This window comes from Stylophora pistillata, chromosome 3 (genome assembly GCF_964205215.1).
Source record: "Stylophora pistillata chromosome 3, jaStyPist1.2, whole genome shotgun sequence".
NCBI lineage: Eukaryota > Metazoa > Cnidaria > Anthozoa > Scleractinia > Pocilloporidae > Stylophora > Stylophora pistillata.
Genome location: NC_142521.1, coordinates 470,362 through 488,703, shown reverse-complemented (window position 1 = coordinate 488,703; position 18,342 = coordinate 470,362). Strand labels below are relative to the sequence as shown.

The 18,342-nt window shown below is 36.0% G+C and overlaps 3 protein-coding genes and 1 long non-coding RNA gene across 11 annotated transcripts; 3 read left to right on the top strand and 1 right to left on the bottom strand.

Annotated features, from left to right (window-relative positions):
* The first annotated feature begins 32 nt into the window (after positions 1-32).
* On the top strand, positions 33-7,556 carry LOC148733991 (uncharacterized). Of its 6 annotated transcripts, none has more exons than XM_088753155.1 (9): positions 33-207; positions 1,088-1,281; positions 1,731-1,898; positions 2,234-2,305; positions 2,398-2,753; positions 3,074-3,150; positions 3,475-3,664; positions 4,283-4,582; positions 5,105-6,102. In XM_088753155.1, exons 1-7 carry the CDS (start codon positions 62-64, stop codon positions 3,572-3,574), a joined length of 1,113 nt encoding a protein of 370 aa, XP_088609281.1. In that variant the 5' UTR covers positions 33-61; the 3' UTR covers positions 3,575-3,664; positions 4,283-4,582; positions 5,105-6,102. The 6 variants fall into 6 exon arrangements, with proteins under 6 accessions (XP_088609281.1, XP_088609284.1, XP_088609282.1 ...); XM_088753159.1 differs by lacking the exons at positions 4,283-4,582; positions 5,105-6,102 and adding exons at positions 375-429; positions 4,604-5,067 and having other exon boundaries at positions 89-207; XM_088753158.1 differs by lacking the exons at positions 4,283-4,582; positions 5,105-6,102 and adding an exon at positions 7,418-7,556.
* Positions 5,886-6,769, bottom strand: LOC148733992 (uncharacterized). The gene is made up of 2 exons (XR_015998687.1): positions 6,581-6,769; positions 5,886-6,069 (listed from the first exon to the last, which is right to left on the bottom strand). It is a non-coding gene; the product is annotated as an uncharacterized LOC148733992 (long non-coding RNA).
* Positions 7,447-10,921, top strand: LOC148733990 (uncharacterized). 3 transcript variants are annotated; one of them, XM_088753195.1, is made up of 7 exons: positions 7,447-7,574; positions 8,052-8,206; positions 8,730-8,910; positions 9,050-9,086; positions 10,043-10,199; positions 10,700-10,770; positions 10,861-10,921. In XM_088753195.1, exons 2-5 carry the CDS (start codon positions 8,104-8,106, stop codon positions 10,151-10,153), a joined length of 432 nt encoding a protein of 143 aa, XP_088609321.1. In that variant the 5' UTR covers positions 7,447-7,574; positions 8,052-8,103; the 3' UTR covers positions 10,154-10,199; positions 10,700-10,770; positions 10,861-10,921. The 3 variants fall into 3 exon arrangements, with proteins under 3 accessions (XP_088609321.1, XP_088609320.1, XP_088609319.1); XM_088753194.1 differs by lacking the exon at positions 7,447-7,574 and having other exon boundaries at positions 7,774-8,206; positions 10,043-10,247; XM_088753193.1 differs by lacking the exon at positions 7,447-7,574 and having other exon boundaries at positions 7,775-8,206.
* A 585-nt stretch (positions 10,922-11,506) lies between these two features.
* On the top strand, positions 11,507-18,121 carry LOC148733989 (uncharacterized). The gene is made up of 6 exons (XM_088753180.1): positions 11,507-11,647; positions 12,413-12,470; positions 12,702-12,769; positions 13,328-13,654; positions 13,979-14,054; positions 14,235-18,121. Exons 4-6 carry the CDS (start codon positions 13,596-13,598, stop codon positions 14,646-14,648), a joined length of 549 nt encoding a protein of 182 aa, XP_088609306.1. The 5' UTR covers positions 11,507-11,647; positions 12,413-12,470; positions 12,702-12,769; positions 13,328-13,595; the 3' UTR covers positions 14,649-18,121.
* Positions 18,122-18,342: the final 221 nt, after the last annotated feature.

Here is an 18,342-nt window from a genome sequence, read left to right as displayed (position 1 = left end):
TCCGGCTTCAAGCAGCTTGAAATTTGTGGCGGGAAGAGAACAATGCCAATATGCTGACGCCATGCTCAAAACGCAGGTAACATGCGGTCAAACAAGAAAGATTAGCCTTAGTAATCAAGTTCTCGAGTCCAACGGCTTAACTGAATATTCTCATTCTTCTGTCTTCATTTTGATCAACGTCAACCTTCCAAGTGTACTAAGTATCAGGTAAGCGCGTATTTTAATCCTTAAAAGTATTGCTATGATTCAATGATTTTTAATGCTTAATATTTTCAGGGCCGTAGCCAGAAAAACACATGATTGCATGAGGCAATTAATGTCCATGAAAAACTTATTACTGGGGCAATCGGTCCATGGTTGGGTTCTCTTCCTAGGTATAAGGAGTGTTTATGATGACTATAAACAACGAAAGCGAAAGATATGATCGAGGTTTGTTAGTAGTTAAGGCCCTGATATCAATGATACTTTGGAGATTTTGGAACTCCGCGATTAGATAATGTCTGCTGGCTTAAAGGCTTGTAGCCCGCACGATGTTTCGCTTCCAGTGGTGATTTCATCAAAAACTGACCAAGTATTCTGTAGCAGATCTTATCGTTATAGTTGATATCAAGAACAACCCCACCAGCAATGCTGATTTTACTTATCGTGCTAAGATAAAGTTCTCTCATGATCACATGGCACGGATTTATGCACGTTGTAAACGTTCTGTTGAGAGCGGTTGATCGATTTTCTTGATTACCGAGCAGTTGAGAAAAATAACACGTACGTACTCGAGAATCTGTTTGATGAAAAAGCTGCAAGCTGTCAAGTTCGAATGAGAGAATTGTTTGAATCGACCGCAGTTTCAAGCTGGTGCATTGCTCAGCTGAGATAGGTTTAGCTTTGGAGCATAAACAGCGATGAATCAAGTTTAATTATGATCAAAGATTTGTCAGATATCTCACGAGGTGCGAAAAGGCGTCACGAAAGAGCGAAATAAGTTGTCACAATTTACGTTTGACAGAAGGTTGTCCAAAATATTATATGTATTTAGTTTGCATGATGGTTATAGTGGAACGTATATGTTGATTTCTTTTGCACGGCTCAGTATGTCATCATCAAAGTCGGCAAGCCAAGTTGTAGTTGGTTGGAAAAGTAAAGGAGGGGAGGCTTTCGAAAATGAACTGGTGGAGGCGATTTCATTGAAGAAGTTGATTTTTAGAGGATCGGCTCAAATTGGAACGGAAGACTCAATGCAGTACAAGAATGACCTCTGGATGGGAAAAATTTTATCTGTTCATGGTAAGTGTATATAGCAATCTCGCACGATCGCAAAAACTCGCTATAGAAACGGTTACTCTCCAGGTCAGACCCTTTAAAACAGCGTTTGCTGAAAGCAAGGTAGAGTGGTCAGCGAAAGGTTTTACCAAAGTTTCATCGAGCCGGCCGTCTTAAAAAAATAAGCTAACTTAATTATTATCCATATACCAATCAACTAGGCAACCATCTTTTTTAGATTGAACTTTCCATTTCTTAAATAAATATCTAACAGCATTGCTCCCTTAATGTCCTTCTTGGCCTTCTCATGCCACGCTAATTTCAAAAACGATTCATGCAAAGCGTTCAAGCTTCTACCAATTTGGGAAAACGTAAAATTGCCGTTTTATACGTCATGTTTACACGTTTGTAGTGTTCTGGCAAAGCATATACTGCCCATTGTGAAGGCTTTTTTTGTACTGATCTTTAAAAAGGTAGTAAGGGTGAAGCAGATAAAACCTGCAAGAGCATAACCTCTGACCAATCAGTCAGTGCAGAAATGCAGAGCACTGGATGCTCTAAAAGGAAGAGGAGAGCCAATAGGAAGCTGTTTGCTGATTATGATGTTTCAACAACTGATCAGCTAGAGGATTCAAGTGCAGGTAAAAATTGAATTTTGACCTTTTACTGTAATTGTGGGATGTGGCATTACTCACGTGGCCATTACTCATATGGTCAAAATGATAAAATACAGTAATTATGAGCTATTCAAGGAAAGTGCCTGCAAACTGTTGTGCAACAGAGAAGCAATTGATCATTTCTAAAACCAGAGATTAGGCTACATCAGTGTACATGTATGTCAGACAGTAGTTTAAACATGCTACTTTAAACCTGTTGCAACCTTGAAAGCCACATTACAATAACATATATTTCTTTGTGGAGAATGACTGACATTTATTTTGCACTCATCAAAGCAACAATTTTCTCTTGAGAACAGAACATGCATCAGCTGAGACCACCCCACAAAGTGGAAAACACAAGAGAGAAAGGAGGAAATCAGAGAAACAAGGTTTGTGTTTATGCTTTATCATTTGTGTGCTATAGTTAATGTAATTTTAATGTTCTAAAATCCTAACTAATCCTTCCACGTCAATTTTCCAGCCAAGAAAACCACACCCGCCAAAAAGCGCAAGACTGCAGAGGAGAAAAAGCAAGAGCTGTCACTTCTTTGTCATAAGCTAAATGATATCGAGGAGTCCATTGTAGTGGCGACACCAGAAAGCAGTACCGAAAGAGTGAATGAAGAGCATATTGTGGATGGCTTGTCTGAGTCTGATTGGTCAGATGATGACTCATTAAGGGTAACCTCTACCCCAAATCAGACAAACCCACTACAGCACACCCACTTTGGAGGGAAAAGGCCAAAAACCATACGTCCACCACTCAAGTGTGTCAATGTCTTGTGCAAAGAAGAAAAACAAAAGAAAGATAATGAAATAATCCATCTTAAAGAAGAGGTACATATGTTGAAAGAAGAGCTCTGTAAGTAACAACTACATTTAGGCAGCAGTGTTAATACACTATTAATTAACAGTAACATTGTAAGTTAATTGCCATCTCCATTTACGAATAATGGGGATCATGGGTTTGCATTTTGAACAATTTAATCATAGAGTCAAATCAAAAGCTCATATAACAAGAACATTGTTTCTCATCTGAATATTTTAAGACTGATAGATTAAAAAACCCATTGTTTTGTTCAATATAAACTTGTTGTCTCATTAATTTTATATCCATCATGCTAATACTTGTCTAACACCAGTTATTAAATTTACAGGTAAATCAAAAGAAAGCATGTGTGCAGGAATCAATTCCCACAGAAAAATTTCGAAGGAAAAAGGAACAGCTGATGGAGTATGCATATGAGATGTTTTGTTTAATATTGCATATATTACATATATATTTATATATATACACACACAAATATGCAGTAAACAGAGTGTCTACTACAATTACATGCACTTACCTTTCTATAGACAGGAATCAAGAGTCAGGAATTGACATAGTTCAATCAGTCTAAGTCCTTTTTTCAGCCAATTTTTTAACTGCAACTAGTACACCCCTTCCTCGTGTTTTATATAGCTATTTATGTATACTTTGCTATATATATTTAACCTTTTTTTCAAAATTCCTAGAAACATTACAAAAAAAGTAATTTTGAAAACATTTTTTTGTTAGCTTACAGAACTTATCAGTGGATCAGGCATCTGGATGTGCCCTAACAAATTGGGTGCAGCTATTAAAGATGCTGAAAATAAATCCAGGACTGTGTTGGTGAGGTCACTGCTGTGTGGATTTTACAACAGAGAAGAGCTTTTGTCAAAGACCTTCAAGGAACTTGACAAAGATGTCATAGAGGCTTGTGTTGGTAAGTGTAGCAACATTTACTTTTCATGGTTACTATATACTTCGGATAATACTCCATGTGCAGTTTCTCAAAATCTTCATACTCCCCGACAGAGGAGATTGAAATTTCCAGGGGAATGGGGGGTTATGCAAGGCCTAAACATAAAGAAATATACAGTATCAAGCTTAACTGGAATTCTCAGTAAGGGTAGGAGGTCTTCCAAAAAATTATTTCCCAAGGAGATATGAAACCTAATTGAGGGAGGGGGTGTATGAGGGCATGTTCCTCCAGAAAATTGAGAAAGAACCAGCTAAGTGATGCATTCCTTTATTCTGAGTTTCAATTTCCACTGTTGGAAAGTGTTCAAAGCGAGAAGAAAGCGAACAAGGTGTAAATTGAATTTAGAAGGATAATTAATTTTACTGGTACTATGACCGACAATTAGCTTTCTCAAAATCAACAGTTTACCAAAAAACCTGAAATATGTGAGAAAGATAGTTCCAGCGTACGCGTCAGGGCGTATATTTTGCGTGAGTGTCACGCTTAATGCACGAGACTTGAGATACTTGTTGATGATACTCACAAAGCATGAAAAGTTCTGGGAAATCTTTCGTATCCATGAAAGTTTTTTTTTTACAGCTAGTGCCCATCGGGGGTAGCCACACTTATATCACGAGATATGATGTTACATGATCACATAGGAAGGATACAGAAATGCCTTAATAGACATTTCATTATAAAGATAACTGGAATGTTTCCCAAGAAAACTTACTCATTGCCGCAATCACAGCATCGGAGATCGGCCCTCCAGCCGCCATCTTGAATGTTGTAAGAGCGCTGGGACCTAATCCTTTCCTTACGTCTCGGTCGCAAGTTTTTCAGTGATATGAAAGATTCTTCGTCACTCAGGAATAAATGGTTTTGAACCTGCTAAAAGTGGTAAATGTCTTCTTGTTGTAGATATGTCCTCTGACGTAATGTGATATAATGGCCAATCACATCTTATGATCTATAGAGCGACACGCGGCTTAGGACTCGCTAAGAGACTCCGTTGCAGTTATGTCTTCAAGCAAAAGTGCTCATTCAAGGGGGTCCATACAAGTAGAAAATTTGACACGTATGAGCAACTTCCAACTGATCTCAGGAAGACATGTGCAATCTCTCATATTACTTTCCTTGAAGTTGATGGGACTAGTCTCTTTAGTCATTTTCATGAACAGAGAAACTCTGAAGTTCATATTTTGTTTAAAAACTGACTTCTTTAACTTCATCAGACTGTAGTTGACTACAATTTGCTGGTGATTGATATTTGCAGCATATAAGAGTCAACTGCACCATGTTGTCAAATGTTGATGAACATGAAAAATTGTATATTGAATTTTCATGTACACCCTAATATTACTGAGGGAAAGGTTTCTTTCTCATCTTGAGTGTTTTTTTCATTCTCCTTTATCTCCCCAGAGTTATGATATTGAGGGAGTTCTTGGTTTATCCTGGGCATTTGGAATTCCCACATTTGACATCATTCGTGGTACTGCCCTCACGAAAATCTGGTCTATTTTAAAACCTATTTTATACTCTTTTATTCCTATCTTTTATGTATTTTTCCCCCTATTTTATGGACTATTTTAAAGCAATTCTTTAGCTATTTTAAACCTATCATTTTGAAACAAAAAACAGTTAAAAAATATAGTCCATGCATGCATGATCTACAGAAAAAAATGTTTGTAAATTAGCTTTAAAATAGCTCTAAAATAGCCTAAAAATAGCCTTAGATGTGTATGGAAGTTGGTGAGAAAACAGTATTAAAATAGTGTGAATAAGACAAGCTAAAAATAAAATAGGCTGAAAATAGTCTTAAAATAGTTATAAACGAGGAATAAAATTGGGGTAAATAAGAAAGGCCTTGGGCAGTAGGCTGAAAATAGCCTTAAAATAGACATAAAACAGGGATGAAATAGTTTAAAAATAGGTGTTTATTTTAAATCTATTTAATAAATGCCAGTGCCAGGTAAATAGTACTGCCAGTTCATAGAACCCCATATTAAATTACATTAGGTACAAATTAGTTTCAAAACAGGTAACATCATAGTTTAAATTATATACAGACTTTAATTGACAGTTTGTTTGCTTAAATTGTAGCATTTTACAATGGCATGTATGCCCAAACATGAAAGGATGGTTTTTGAGATAAATATTATTATGGAGATCGAACATAAATTTTACTCTCACAGAGACTGTCTTTAAGTTAATAGCTCTGTTTTATTTTTTCAATCCTTATGTAAAGCAAAAGTGATTAAAAATGATATAATAAAAAGTAACATAATAAAAAACTCTTAATTAGGCAGTTAACTAGCTGCAGTGGCCTTAATTCTCTCGTTGCCCATTCTTTGCCTTTTTGGGGCCGGTGTACATTTTCCTGTACTCTGAAATAAAAAGAGCATAAATTTATAAACACACATGCAATATTTTACACACCAATACATTTATTACGGTTGTGAACATTGTTTTGCTGTTTGATTTTTAAGATTGAGATTGTTTGAATGATGCAACACTGCATCACCGAAAGGAGTGCTTTCACCACATTCCTATTTTGCTTCTGTAAAAACTTAGGGTATTCAATACTTGCACATAACTTAGGCCAACATGATGACTTGTGATCTGGGTATAAAAAGATGATTTGGATACAATTTTCACTACATGTGTAGAGTAACCTCCACTAATGGACAATCCTGCAAGTGGACACTAACCTGCAATACAAAAGTTTTTAATAGTCCCAATACCTCTTAGTTTCCAAATATTAAACCTCCCATAGGGGGAATACCTTAGTTAAGGGGTCACTATATTTGATTTCAATGGTGCATGCTTGCAACAGGGTCATATTACTATGTCTAGGTATGTACTATTTAGCCACATGTAAATTTACTTATAGCTTACCTACGAAATATCCAGGCTTGGATGAATTAAATTTCAGGGAATTTACTTTACATCTTAGGGCTTGCCTAAGCTCAGATTTAGTTACAGGCTTTACGTCCCCAAGTTTTGCAACCTTTGCAAAATCTGTTTTAAGAATTAACAGAAGTATGTTAAATATCATTGCGCAAATAACATTGAACTAAAGCACAACTCTTATTCAGTTGTATGATGTTAGTGTAATAAGTTAAAGGGGGTTAGCGGTTGGAATAAGGCCCCAAGTGACCTTTAAAAAGTTGTTGGAGTATTAACAGGAAGTCTGTTAATGGCCCTAATATATTAATTACAAATTGACAAAACCAGTAGAACATACACAGCACTATTATAAAGTATATATAAAAACATTTACAAGTGACTATTTATTCCAAATTGCATGAGAAAATCATGTGATTATGTATTAATAATATACATGAAAAAATACGAGGTAGCTTCTCATAACTACGCAGAAGAAAAGCGCATGCATCACGTGCAAAAATAATTCATTCAAATCCTGCAAGTGACATTGACCTTGACATTGACCAATTACTCTGACCAATCAGAATGTCTGGTTTTGTTTCTTTCTTTGCACTGAATTAACCCTCTTCTGTACTGAATTAACTCTCTTCTGCACTGAATTAACTGAAACTGCATTCATCTTAACCAATCAGAACTGAGAAATTTTTTCATGTATATTATTATACAATATATGGTATAGGAGGAAATACCAATTAAACAGGTCTATAATAGGCAGTACGTGTAAACACGGGATTGTTTAGTTTGTGATGTGTGTGTCAGTCGTGGTTTTCATTGATTAATGTTTAGTATTCGGAAGGGGAGGTCTCCCTGAAGGAAGCACTGCAGAGTGAAGTCTTCACACACAAGAGTTACAAGTCCCACCTGTTGAAAGCCAGATGGAAATCAATTTGCTGTGAATATGCAATGCTCCCACCCACAATCAACAAATTTAAGATAATAGTTGGTAAGTTCACTCTTCTTCTTTGGAAATTCCTCTTTCCAAAACTTAGATCTACTCTTCTCCACAGTTATTCAGTAACTTTTTCATAATGGAAATGGGAATTTAGCAGTGGATATTCCATAAGATGGCTCTCCTTGTCCACTGATACTAGGTCTAATTGGAATTTGGAGTGTTTGTTTTTGGAGACCCCTAGAAAGATCCTTGGAGCAAGGAAGAAAACTAACAACAAACTCAACCCACATGTGACACCAGGTCCAAGAATTGAACTAATGGGAGGCGAGTGACCTCACCACCGCCCAATCCCAGCTCCCCAATATTGATTTTTTATTTCATTGTTTTCATAAACCGTCGCCAAGTGACCTGTGAAAATTTAGGCCGACTTAGTACCAACAAAACAGTCTGTTCAACCAGATAATTTTTGATCAGTGAATCAATTCATGAGTTTATGAGTAATTCCCAGGTGACAGTTATTTTTTTTAGTATTATCATCGTTAAGATCCTCTACTCGGTTCACTGACTCCTGGAATGGGCTATGGATGTACTTCATAAACTTACACAAATGGCTGAAGAAATCTTTGGTTTAGATGCGTTTTGTACTGGCAAACAGATACACAAGCAAAAGGAAAATTTGTTGGGTAAGGTGATTGAGGAATTTTTGTTTCCTTTTATTCTTGACACAATTCTGCAGAGCCCTGCTTGCAAAGTAGTGCCCCTGATTTCTATGAGCTTCTACTAGGGACAATGTGTTCTGATGACTGGGATAATACAGGGGTTTCATTAAGGGCCAGGCACCGGGCAAATTGACCAGTTGTGAGGACGGTTTTGCCCACCTGATTTGACGGTCTGGAGGAAAGTTTATCTTGTGAAGAAGTTCAGTTCAAAGAGTTTTGCCCGCCTGTGAAAACCAGTTTCCCTCCTGCAGAAAACATTAATGAAGCCCCTGATAATATATACCTAAATCATGTGGTTGGCAATACCTTGCAATCCTAATTCAGGCTTTGAGATAGAGTTGTGCTTGTAATTGGATGTGTTATTATCCTGATTAAAATATAGAGAAAAGTGCAATCAAACTGGCCTGAAACATGGGAGAGTTTTCTTCTGTTTTATTATTAAACTTTTAATCACATATTTTGGCATCTATTCCTTTTGTTTGTGCAGATTTGCTAGCCACATCAGAAAGTTCTGGCCAAAACCTTTCTAGTTTGTCAATCCTAAATGACTTGCTCTCATCCCTGTTACAAGTTGGTCAGCTGTATGCTCATCAGGGAGCTGTGAGGGAAGCTTTGAGGCAGTTTGTGGATGGTGTTGCACTAGCAAGGCAATTTTGCCTACCATACAGGTGATTTATTAATGTTTAGTAAAAGCTCTGTTAAACTTTTGGACCCACACTAGATCAAAAAGTCAAGGAGCATCAATCCAAAATTTTAGATGAGAGAATTTTGAGGATAACATTAACTGTCCTTGTCTGTTACTCTTAGACAATCAAGCTGTTACCAGAACAGGAAAGGGAATAAAGTAAGATCTTAAAATTGTTTGTTGAACATGAAGTTGTGCTGAAAATGAAGGGTTAATTTCTTTTGTTTTATTCCCCTGATGTGAATTCAACATTGAATTAATCTACTGGTAATTGGTAAATTTGCCTTGTCCAAACCAGCAAAACAGTTATTTTTCAAATTTTTTGCTTTTTTTTTTTTTTTGCAATTACGGCAAATGTATACGACAAATTTCATTTCAACTTCTTATGTCCCCATAGAGCAAGATATCTTAGCTATAGTAAAGATGCCAAAGGGGAATTGTTTACCTCTAAAGATTAATTTGGAACTAGTTTGTAGAACACTCATCTAGACTACAAAGATAATGGCAAAGTTTACATCCTTTTTGTTAATTTAAGTTGAAGTTTCAACTCAAATTAATTAAAGATGACCTCACTGACTAGTGACCAGGGATAGTTTCAATTGAATCCCTGTGGTTTTGTTATTTTAGGAGAATAGCAAAGGATTTTTCTAAACCTTTGGTATATATGATAACACCTTTCCTTGTAAGTACTTGTAGCTACTGTTGCATTTGATAGACTTCTATTTGTTATGTATACAAAAGAGAGAGATTTTTCGTGACCTTGTGAAAACCAGTTGGATGCTTTTACCTCTTAGACATGGCACACAACTGTCCATGTTTACTGGTATCCCCAATTACTGTGGCACTAAGTGACTCAAAGTTTATCTGCTCCTTTATATGGGATGCAAAAACAAAAGGAACTAGAACCTTTGATGCCAGAACAAGGAACTAGAACATGGCTGCCAGAACAGGGGATTACAGAACAGGGAACTAGAACATGGAAGCCAGAACAGGGAACTACTGTAAGACATGGGATGTCATAACAGGGAACTAGAACATAGGATGCCAGAGCAGGGAACTTGATAAATCTACAAGTAGATTTCTCTTTATTTTGTTATTTCCTTTTTGTCTGTTAGGAAAACAAAGGAGATCTGGTGAAGCTTGCAGAACGTCTTTCCTCCTTGTCACTTGATGACTCTTCAACTAATACTGCTCACCAAAAACTGGCTGCCCTGGTCAAGACTTGAAACATCATGAAGTTTTCCTTGTGTGCAACTGAGAGATACAAACAAGGTCTCTTCACTCCTGAAGGAATTTCCCTATTGCAGAACATGCCTAAAGGTACATTATAGTTATTTTACAAGCAATAGCGAGCTTTCAGCTGTGTTATGCAGCCAAACCAGCTTCAAAGAAAGTGTAACTTAACTGTTCAACTTTCTCAGGATTGGTTTGTAGAACAATGTGACTCTTATAACAGGAGAATATTTTTTCTAGCAAAATGTAATTGTCACTAATTTAACCTAATTCTTTAAGCAAAATGACTTTGTTAAAAACTTTTTGTTACAAGACCACATCATTTGACCCTCTGGTTTTTTTCTTCTCAACCTGTATTGCAATAAGCTGTTTTGATTATTTGGTGTTTGATAAAATTGCACTCTACTGGTTTATCATCATCAATTGCCTGACAGGAGAATGTGTTTAGTCTTAGCTACTAGAGACAAAGGGAGGTTCCTCATCCTTGGTCCTTAAGTAATCATCTCTCATTTCATGATCTCTCACATTGCATGTTTCAGCTACTTGATGAAGTTCAGAACCTCACTGACAAGCTATTTGAAGATACAGACAAGAAAAGCTGCATAAACAGGTTCGAGGGAACATACAGGTTAATTTTTTTTCTTACCTTCATTACTTGTACTCTCGAAAAATTATTGATGACAACAAAATTCCTTCTCAGGTCTGGAGGTCACTCTGCAGAAAACATTCCTCGTCATCCCGTAATCCTAACTCTTGGAAAAGTAAGAGCCAGCCTTTTTAGGTCTTACATTTGTTTAGTAATCAGCCATTAAATGTATGCTAGCTCTAGCTAGCAACAAGAAACGTTTTAGAACATAATGTTTTTTGCCATAGTGCTAAGAAACATTTGTTTGCTAAATATTGGTCTTTAATCCACATAATGTGTATTGTATATTTTAATATCTCACGATAAGTTACATTGATTAATTTTATTATTGTTATTATACTTTTAATTAGTTACTACATATATATGTATATATACTTAGATTAGATTAGTATTGTTACAGAAGAAGAGCCTCTTAATTGTTGGAATCTGTAATAAATCAAAATAAATCGAAATAATAATAAATAAATGAAAAAAAAATATGAACTAGTGTGAAGCTAGGCATACCCTGTGAGCAGAGCCTTTTCTACTTTTCTTCTTCTTTTCTTCTTCTTTTCTTCTTTTTAATCGATTCGAGGACAGGTTAAAAAGGCTCTGCTCGCAGGGTAAGTTAGGCGTGGTCTTGACTTAGCAAGTGATCTGTTGATTTGTTAATCTTGTACATGTTGTTTTGAAAACAGGATCAATTGCTGAAAGTTTATTGAGTTACCTCAGGCTTCTAGTGAATTCGAGGGATGAACTAGCTTTGTCTCAGGCCATCCATATCCCTCGCACGGACTTGGCTCATAAACAATTTACAGTATTGAGGAAAGTTGCAGGGGAAAAAAACATGCCTATGTTTCAGGTACCACTCAATTTCAGGTGTTTCATTAAGGACTGGGCACTGAGCAAATTGACTGGTTTTAAGGAAGTTTTTGCCCACCTGATTTGACCATATAGAAGAAAGTTTATCTCATAAAGAAGTTAAGTCCAAAGAGTTTTGCCTGCCTATGAAAACCAGTTGCTCCCTTGCTAAAAACTTAGATGAAACCTCTGCAATTTTTTTTACAGTGAATATTATCATGAAAATTCTGCAATTATGAACTGCTATCAGCAAATGACAGTTATCAAAATAATTGCTGTGAAGACCACACATGCATAAAATATTTCTGGCTAAGCCACTTTTAAATAGACACAGAAGTTAAAGAGGGTGTGGGCTATACATTAGCAAAGTGTTTTCAAAGAGTGGAATCAATCACTATTAGACTAAGAGTGTTGCAATTGTAAGGGTCAAAATTTTCAATTCATTTGGAAAATTATCCCTTGGTGTTTGAGAAGCAATTCTGGCGTGTTGAAAGAGTCTGGAGGGTGAAACAAGAGGTGGCAGCTCAGTTATTTTTCAAGCATTTAAATCATGATGTTGATATTCTTGCATGCATGTATATCATTGCATTCATCATCATCAGTTTATGTCATCATTGAGGACAGGTAACAAAGCAAAAGCTGTAATCTTTCAATCCATATTCCTGGAGTTCTTAGATACTTTCTAAACCAATTTCCTCATTCCAAGAAGTTGCTGTGACAATGTATACCTCCTATCTGTGGCTGATCCTGCCTTGCTTCTCAATAGATTGGGTGGAAAGAGTTATGCACCAATTGATGACAACCCACTTCTCCCATTAACTAAGGTATATATCAGTATATCAAAATTTATTATTCCCTTTAGTGTACCAAATAGAATTTTTATAAATATATTTCAACTGTTAGTAGGTGTCAGGTCATTTTACCACAAGAGAGAATCTTTACTAAGCCAAAGAGTTCTTTGCAGCCCAGTTGGTGTAGACTTTTCTGTCCCATACTCATGGCTAATGTTTAATAACTTCCTTCATCTGTGGTTTTCAACAATTTGTTTTTTACAGGGTCTTGGAGAGTTAATGACCTTTTTCCAAAAGTTACAAACTGTCTGTGAAGATACAGCAGATGCAAAGTAAGATAGCTGTAGATACATATTGTACACTATTTTAATTTAAGAACATGATCATTTCTGCAAAGGAAGGTTTTAAAACCAAGATCAATTTTGTTCTTCCACCAAACTCTCAGTGATAAAAATTAGAAAACTGTTGCATCTAGATTCTGAGGCGGACCCAGGGGTGGTTTGGGTGGTTCAGTCCAACCCTCTAAATTGTCCCTCAAAATGCTGGAAATCATGTTTCCGAAGACCTCATTTTGAAAATCTCCTGGGGGAGCATGCCCTTGGACAATCAACGAACCGGCCCCTTGCCTAGATCTTGAATGCATCCCAGTCAGATTAAGGTTGTTTTACAAGCTAATCATGGGAAAAATCCTATTATTTTGTTGAGCACCTTTCATTGGATGGGGTACTTCCGAAAGAAAAGCATGCACAAAGGAGTCTAACCAGTTAAAAGGATTGTCACAGTACTGCAGTAAAAATATTAAATACAGTTGACTGAGTGGTGAGATTGTCCGAAGTGATTGGCATGTTTGAATAAACCCTGTGAAAATAAGTTGTCTGCTTATCTTTCAGAACTGCTGTCTTAAGAATCATGAACATGCTCAAAGTAAGCATTATTAAATCCAAAGAAAAGGTTTTTACAAATGAAAGTATTGCCAAAACTGTGGAATCTCTGAAAGAAAAGGTGGAACAACTAAGCTGCAAAATATGTGATGGTGGCCAAGCAAAGTCATCCATGGCAGGAATGAATGTGTATTTCCTGATTCAGGCTGTATTAGATGAGCACGACTAGAAAAGTTGTCTCCAAGAATATGACACAAGGGACTTGAGGTGTGCTCTGATGACACCAGAAATACCTCATGGAAAATCAAAATTACAATCTACACTTAGTCAGTTCAGGTAAGGTGGAACAGTATTGAAAAACTCTGGGACTTTTAGACATCGCATGGCAAGCTCTAAGCTAGCTTAGTAGTAGACCAGCTGGCACTGGTGCAGATGTTGTCACTCTCTCGTCTTCCTAGCAAGAAATTTTCCTGGCACCAAGTGGAGAGACAATTTGTCTCTCCACTTTAACAGAATAATTCAGTAGGTAGTAATTTCTGCATCAAGAAAACCTTGGCAAGTTGTATGCAGCTCCAGTTTTGCCTGTGAGGTACAATTCTAAGTAAATTTTTATTGTCCTAAGAGAAGTTTTAAGTGACATGATTAATTTTTTCTTGCTAGAACACCTGATTCGGAGTCTTCAGAAGGAGCTGTCACACCACACAAGGATCAGCCACCAAAACACAAACCTGAAAAGGTAAGATACTGGTAAACCGTCCAGTGAATTTAATCAAGGTGAAATCTAAGTAAAGACACTTTATTTTATTATTTTGTTCAAAGAGGGTTATCTTAATTAATGCACCAGCAAATTATATGTTATGTTTCCTCAAGGTGCATCTTAGAAAAGCTTATATTAATTTTTTCCTTTTTCTTGTAGACACCATTTGAAAGCTATAGAAAAGTGTGTGGCGATATGAGCTGGGCCAAACCTGCCTTCAACATTCTGATAGGACTAAGTTCAGCTAACAAAAGAGACCTGATGAGTGCTGCCATAAGCAATGATACTTTAACATCTCGTAAGGAATGTGGCAATAAATCTTACGTTGAGGATACATCCAAATGTCACACCAAGAAAAGAACTTTAACTGAAACTATGTATGACAAAGAGAACATCTCAACTGGCAACAAAGCCATTAAATATGTAGCAAAACCACTAGCCAAATGCATGCTCCTTGAGAAGGACATCACTGTGCAAAAGAGCACAAAATGCAAAACTAGTGGAAAAACATTGTCCAAAAGAAAAAAGATTCCATTACTTCAAGGGCAAAAACAGCTCACCAATTTTTTTTAGGTGATACGTATTACTGACAATTACATCACAACATCTGATTCATTTTCATGCATTTTTTTATTTTTATTTTTACATTACTATGCGAAGAGTATCATGATTGAATTTTAACACATACCAGATAGCACTGATTTGTATAACTTGGGACCATTGTCACCTCTAGAGGACACCGCGGAAATACGTTTTGGTGACGTCACAGTGGTCAGTGGTCATCAACATTAGGCTGCCAAGTGCTTCCAAGTCTTTGTGGACTGAGTTCGATGAAAACAGCGGCCTTTTGCATGGTTTTAGGTCGGAAAATATCCATGATACTTCTCCTTGTTTATTATGGTTGATCCTTTGAGTGGGTTTTTAATACTAAAACCACGTCTTAACAAATAGCAGTACAGGGGAATCATTTTGTTTAGAGTTTTGTGCTGTTTGCTGACTTTAGCTGGCCGTCGTTACGAAGTGCGATCGTGGTTCGTCAGTCGCCCTCGCCTTCAGAATCGTCAAAAACAGCAATAGTTCTCCAGACAAAGCAAGAGATTAGGTCTGTAAGATAATTTTCCAGCGAATATTAAGACTGGTTGGATTTTTAAGTGAAGCGATACACGTAATTATTGAGTTGTGAAAATATTCACACTCACTTTGCGCCGACATGCGGTGCCTTTTCAATTTGGAAATCATTCGCTTGGTTGAGAATTTTACTTTTCTAGACTGATTTTTCGCCATTCCACCTTTCTGATTTTTTGTGCATTTAAGAACGGGTATCCGTAACGCTCGAAACGTCAGCTTTTGTAATCGTTACGGTTGCTAATTTACCATTTCAACTTTGTAGATGTATCCAAATTAAATATGAAAACATTTGTTCATTGCATATGCTTGCAGTTTTATCAACAAGTTATCTCTCATGAACAGAATAACGCCTGACTTAAGCTCATATAATGATGATGTTTACAAAGTGAGTGGAAATCGAAGAAATTGTGATTTGTTTGTATTTGAGACCGTCCAACATGATTGGTTCATTTACAATTTATCTTGAATTAAGTCTTTATTGATATTAATTGAGTGAAGATCTCCATTACTTGTCTTTGGTACGTTTGCTTGTACCTGTTACTACAACTGCTACTTTAATTTCCCAAACAGCTCTATTTGTTTTACACGAAAGCATTTTCAATGAAACCCACTTTTTTATTATGATTATGATTATTATATTTTTATAACTCAGTCATTTGAAACTTTTACAGGCACGTGTATGTTTACCTGAAGTATATTCCACTATCTTGCATGTGCATTGCATTAATTTATGCAAATAATCAACTACTCTTCTTCAATTCATTTGTTTTAGACTAGCTTTGCACAGCTTTAGTAGTTTCCATGTGCTTAAGGAATCATATACATCACATGCTCTGAAGCACTGTAAGGATAGTTATGATCCCCATCAGTAATACATCATATCCCCACACTGAGAACATTATCATGAAACATTCCTATTTGACTTGTAACCATTTTTTTTCAATGTGGCAAAATATATGTATATTGCTGAAACTAGTTGAGAATTTCTTATTGACTACAACTAGTTGCTTCCCTTCCCTGTAATAAGTTGGGAAAAGGACATCTGTATGGTGCTATCATTGTTCATGTTTGGGGATATCCCATCCCTGATTTTTATTTGACTGGATAGGCACAGCAGTACACAGGACAAGCATTTGGTTACTCCTCATGACTTACTGTTAACTGGGAATAAACAGCTGACTTAATTTAATCAATTTTCTCCTGAACATTTTTTAACTTCATTTGTTTGACTTAAGAAAATACTTCTGACATTTCTAATTTGGAAGATTAATCATCATAATCATTATGTTCTTTACACCTCTATAAACACCCAACAAGAGTTCTTTGTTTATAACTCAGGCAGCTTCTGAATATAAGAAATCAAGTTTAGAAGATAGTTGATTCATTCAAGGCTGTTGCAATATGAGAAAATACAATACAGTGCTTTATTCACATCGATTGAATTATATTATAATAATTATTTTACCTTAAAGTAGTTTTGTTTCTTAAAAATTTGTTTTCTAGTAGTACCAAGGTGCTAATGTTACTTTGTGAATCAGGGAGCTAAATAAAGCAGAAGTATTGTTAGCTCAGTACATTTTAAGTTGCAGATGGCATTAAGTTAGTAAAAAAAGAAAAGAAAAAGCAAAAATAAATAAAATAAAATGATTAGTGAGGAAAAACAGCTTACAAAAAGAAACTACAAATTATTCATAATTGTAATGAGAAGTACTTGTTGGGAAAGTAAAACTATTGCTCAGAAATAAAATTACAGCTTCTCAGAAAAAAAAAAATTACAAACTAAGGTGGAAAGTAAAAACTTCTTTATTATCCTGGTTATAAGAGACATTTTGTACTTAAAGCATACCTCGGTTTATTCTTCCTCCAGTTGAGCCAGTCTTTGTACTTTTGGGGGCTTCAGTCCTATGCATGTTGCAGTTGTAGGTTTTTTGGCCAACTATGATACATACAGTAACTAGTGGGGATAGGGTGGCCGTGCTACACGGGCATGTTTTCTCTTCTTTTCGGCGAATCTGAACGAAATGCCGTTTACAGGCCGATTTATACGGTTCAAGCCACTGCTTTACAAACCTGATGGTGCAGCGTCCTCGGATCACCGCTTCAACCATTCAAAAATCGTATCATTTTCAGCGTTGGTGCATGAGCTCTTTTATAAACAAAATTTAGTTGCCACGGAGCCGCCAGCGAAAAAAACAATTTCATATCGTGTGCAACTTCAGTTCGGCTTTGGCAAATTATATAATTGAGCTTAAGAACTATTCAAAAGGTGAGCCGAGTTTCAAAGCTAAGTTTACAGTATTCTTTCTAAGTTTTGACTTTTTACGCTGTCGATTTGACTCACTGCGAAAAACATTGCAAAAGTTATCGGCATTTCATGATTTCGTTGAGGTGTCCGCTGACCAGTAAAATACTGTATCGTGCCCTTAAAAACGTATTTCCGCGGTGTCCCCCTAAAGAATTATTATTACTTTAACTACCAGTCAGAGATATCATTGCAGAACTATTTATTCTTTTTATATGATTAATCTTTGGCCAAAGCCAAGCAGAACAGAATTATTCTCTATAAAAACAAAATTATTTTCAAGTACAAAATTAAATGGTTGTTATTTTAACCCTTTAATTCTTACGAGTAACTGAGAGAGAATTTCTCCTTACAATATCAAATAAATACAGTATCAAGAAGTGATGAGAATAAAGGAAAATATCAGTTGGGGGATAAATAGTTGATCCAACAATGAATTCTCCAAACTGACATCATCAGGATCTATGCAGAGGAAAGTAGAGAGAATTACTAGTTTAAAGGAATCTTGGGAAATAAAGGGTTAAGGGTGCATTATGTATTAATTTTACATCTAGAAAAAAATCCCTGCAGGTGCAAACTTTTTGTGGTGTGATTAAAATATTAATTTTTTACTGCAGATCGTAAAACATAACCTTTCACAGTGGCGAACACAAAGCTTTACACAACTAAATGGGCCCATTATAGCTGCCACTTTTTTGTCAAACTTTAGCATATAAAAAGCATCAACACAATTCTAAAAGCAAACATACATGTATATCTGTTTATATAAACTATCTAAAAGACATCTAAAAGACATCTTCATGAAAACCATCTTTTTCATTGCTTTAAGAATCTCAT

Bases quoted from the DNA above. Each gene is read 5' to 3' on its own strand.
- LOC148733990 (XM_088753195.1), top strand. From the start codon at position 8,104: ATGGATGTACTTCATAAACTTACACAAATGGCTGAAGAAATCTTTGGT. The intron at 8,207-8,729 runs GTAAGGTGATTG...TTGTTTGTGCAG, and splicing joins GCAAAAGGAAAATTTGTTGG to ATTTGCTAGCCACATCAGAA. The intron at 9,087-10,042 runs GTAAGATCTTAA...TTTGTCTGTTAG, and splicing joins AGAACAGGAAAGGGAATAAA to GAAAACAAAGGAGATCTGGT.
- LOC148733989 (XM_088753180.1), top strand. From the start codon at position 13,596: ATGACACCAGAAATACCTCATGGAAAATCAAAATTACAATCTACACTT. The intron at 13,655-13,978 runs GTAAGGTGGAAC...TTTTCTTGCTAG, and splicing joins TCTACACTTAGTCAGTTCAG to AACACCTGATTCGGAGTCTT. The intron at 14,055-14,234 runs GTAAGATACTGG...TTTTTCTTGTAG, and splicing joins CAAAACACAAACCTGAAAAG to ACACCATTTGAAAGCTATAG.
- LOC148733991 (XM_088753158.1), top strand. From the start codon at position 62: ATGCTCAAAACGCAGGTAACATGCGGTCAAACAAGAAAGATTAGCCTT. The intron at 1,282-1,730 runs GTAAGTGTATAT...ATCTTTAAAAAG, and splicing joins AAAAATTTTATCTGTTCATG to GTAGTAAGGGTGAAGCAGAT. The intron at 2,754-3,073 runs GTACATATGTTG...TTAAATTTACAG, and splicing joins TAATCCATCTTAAAGAAGAG to GTAAATCAAAAGAAAGCATG.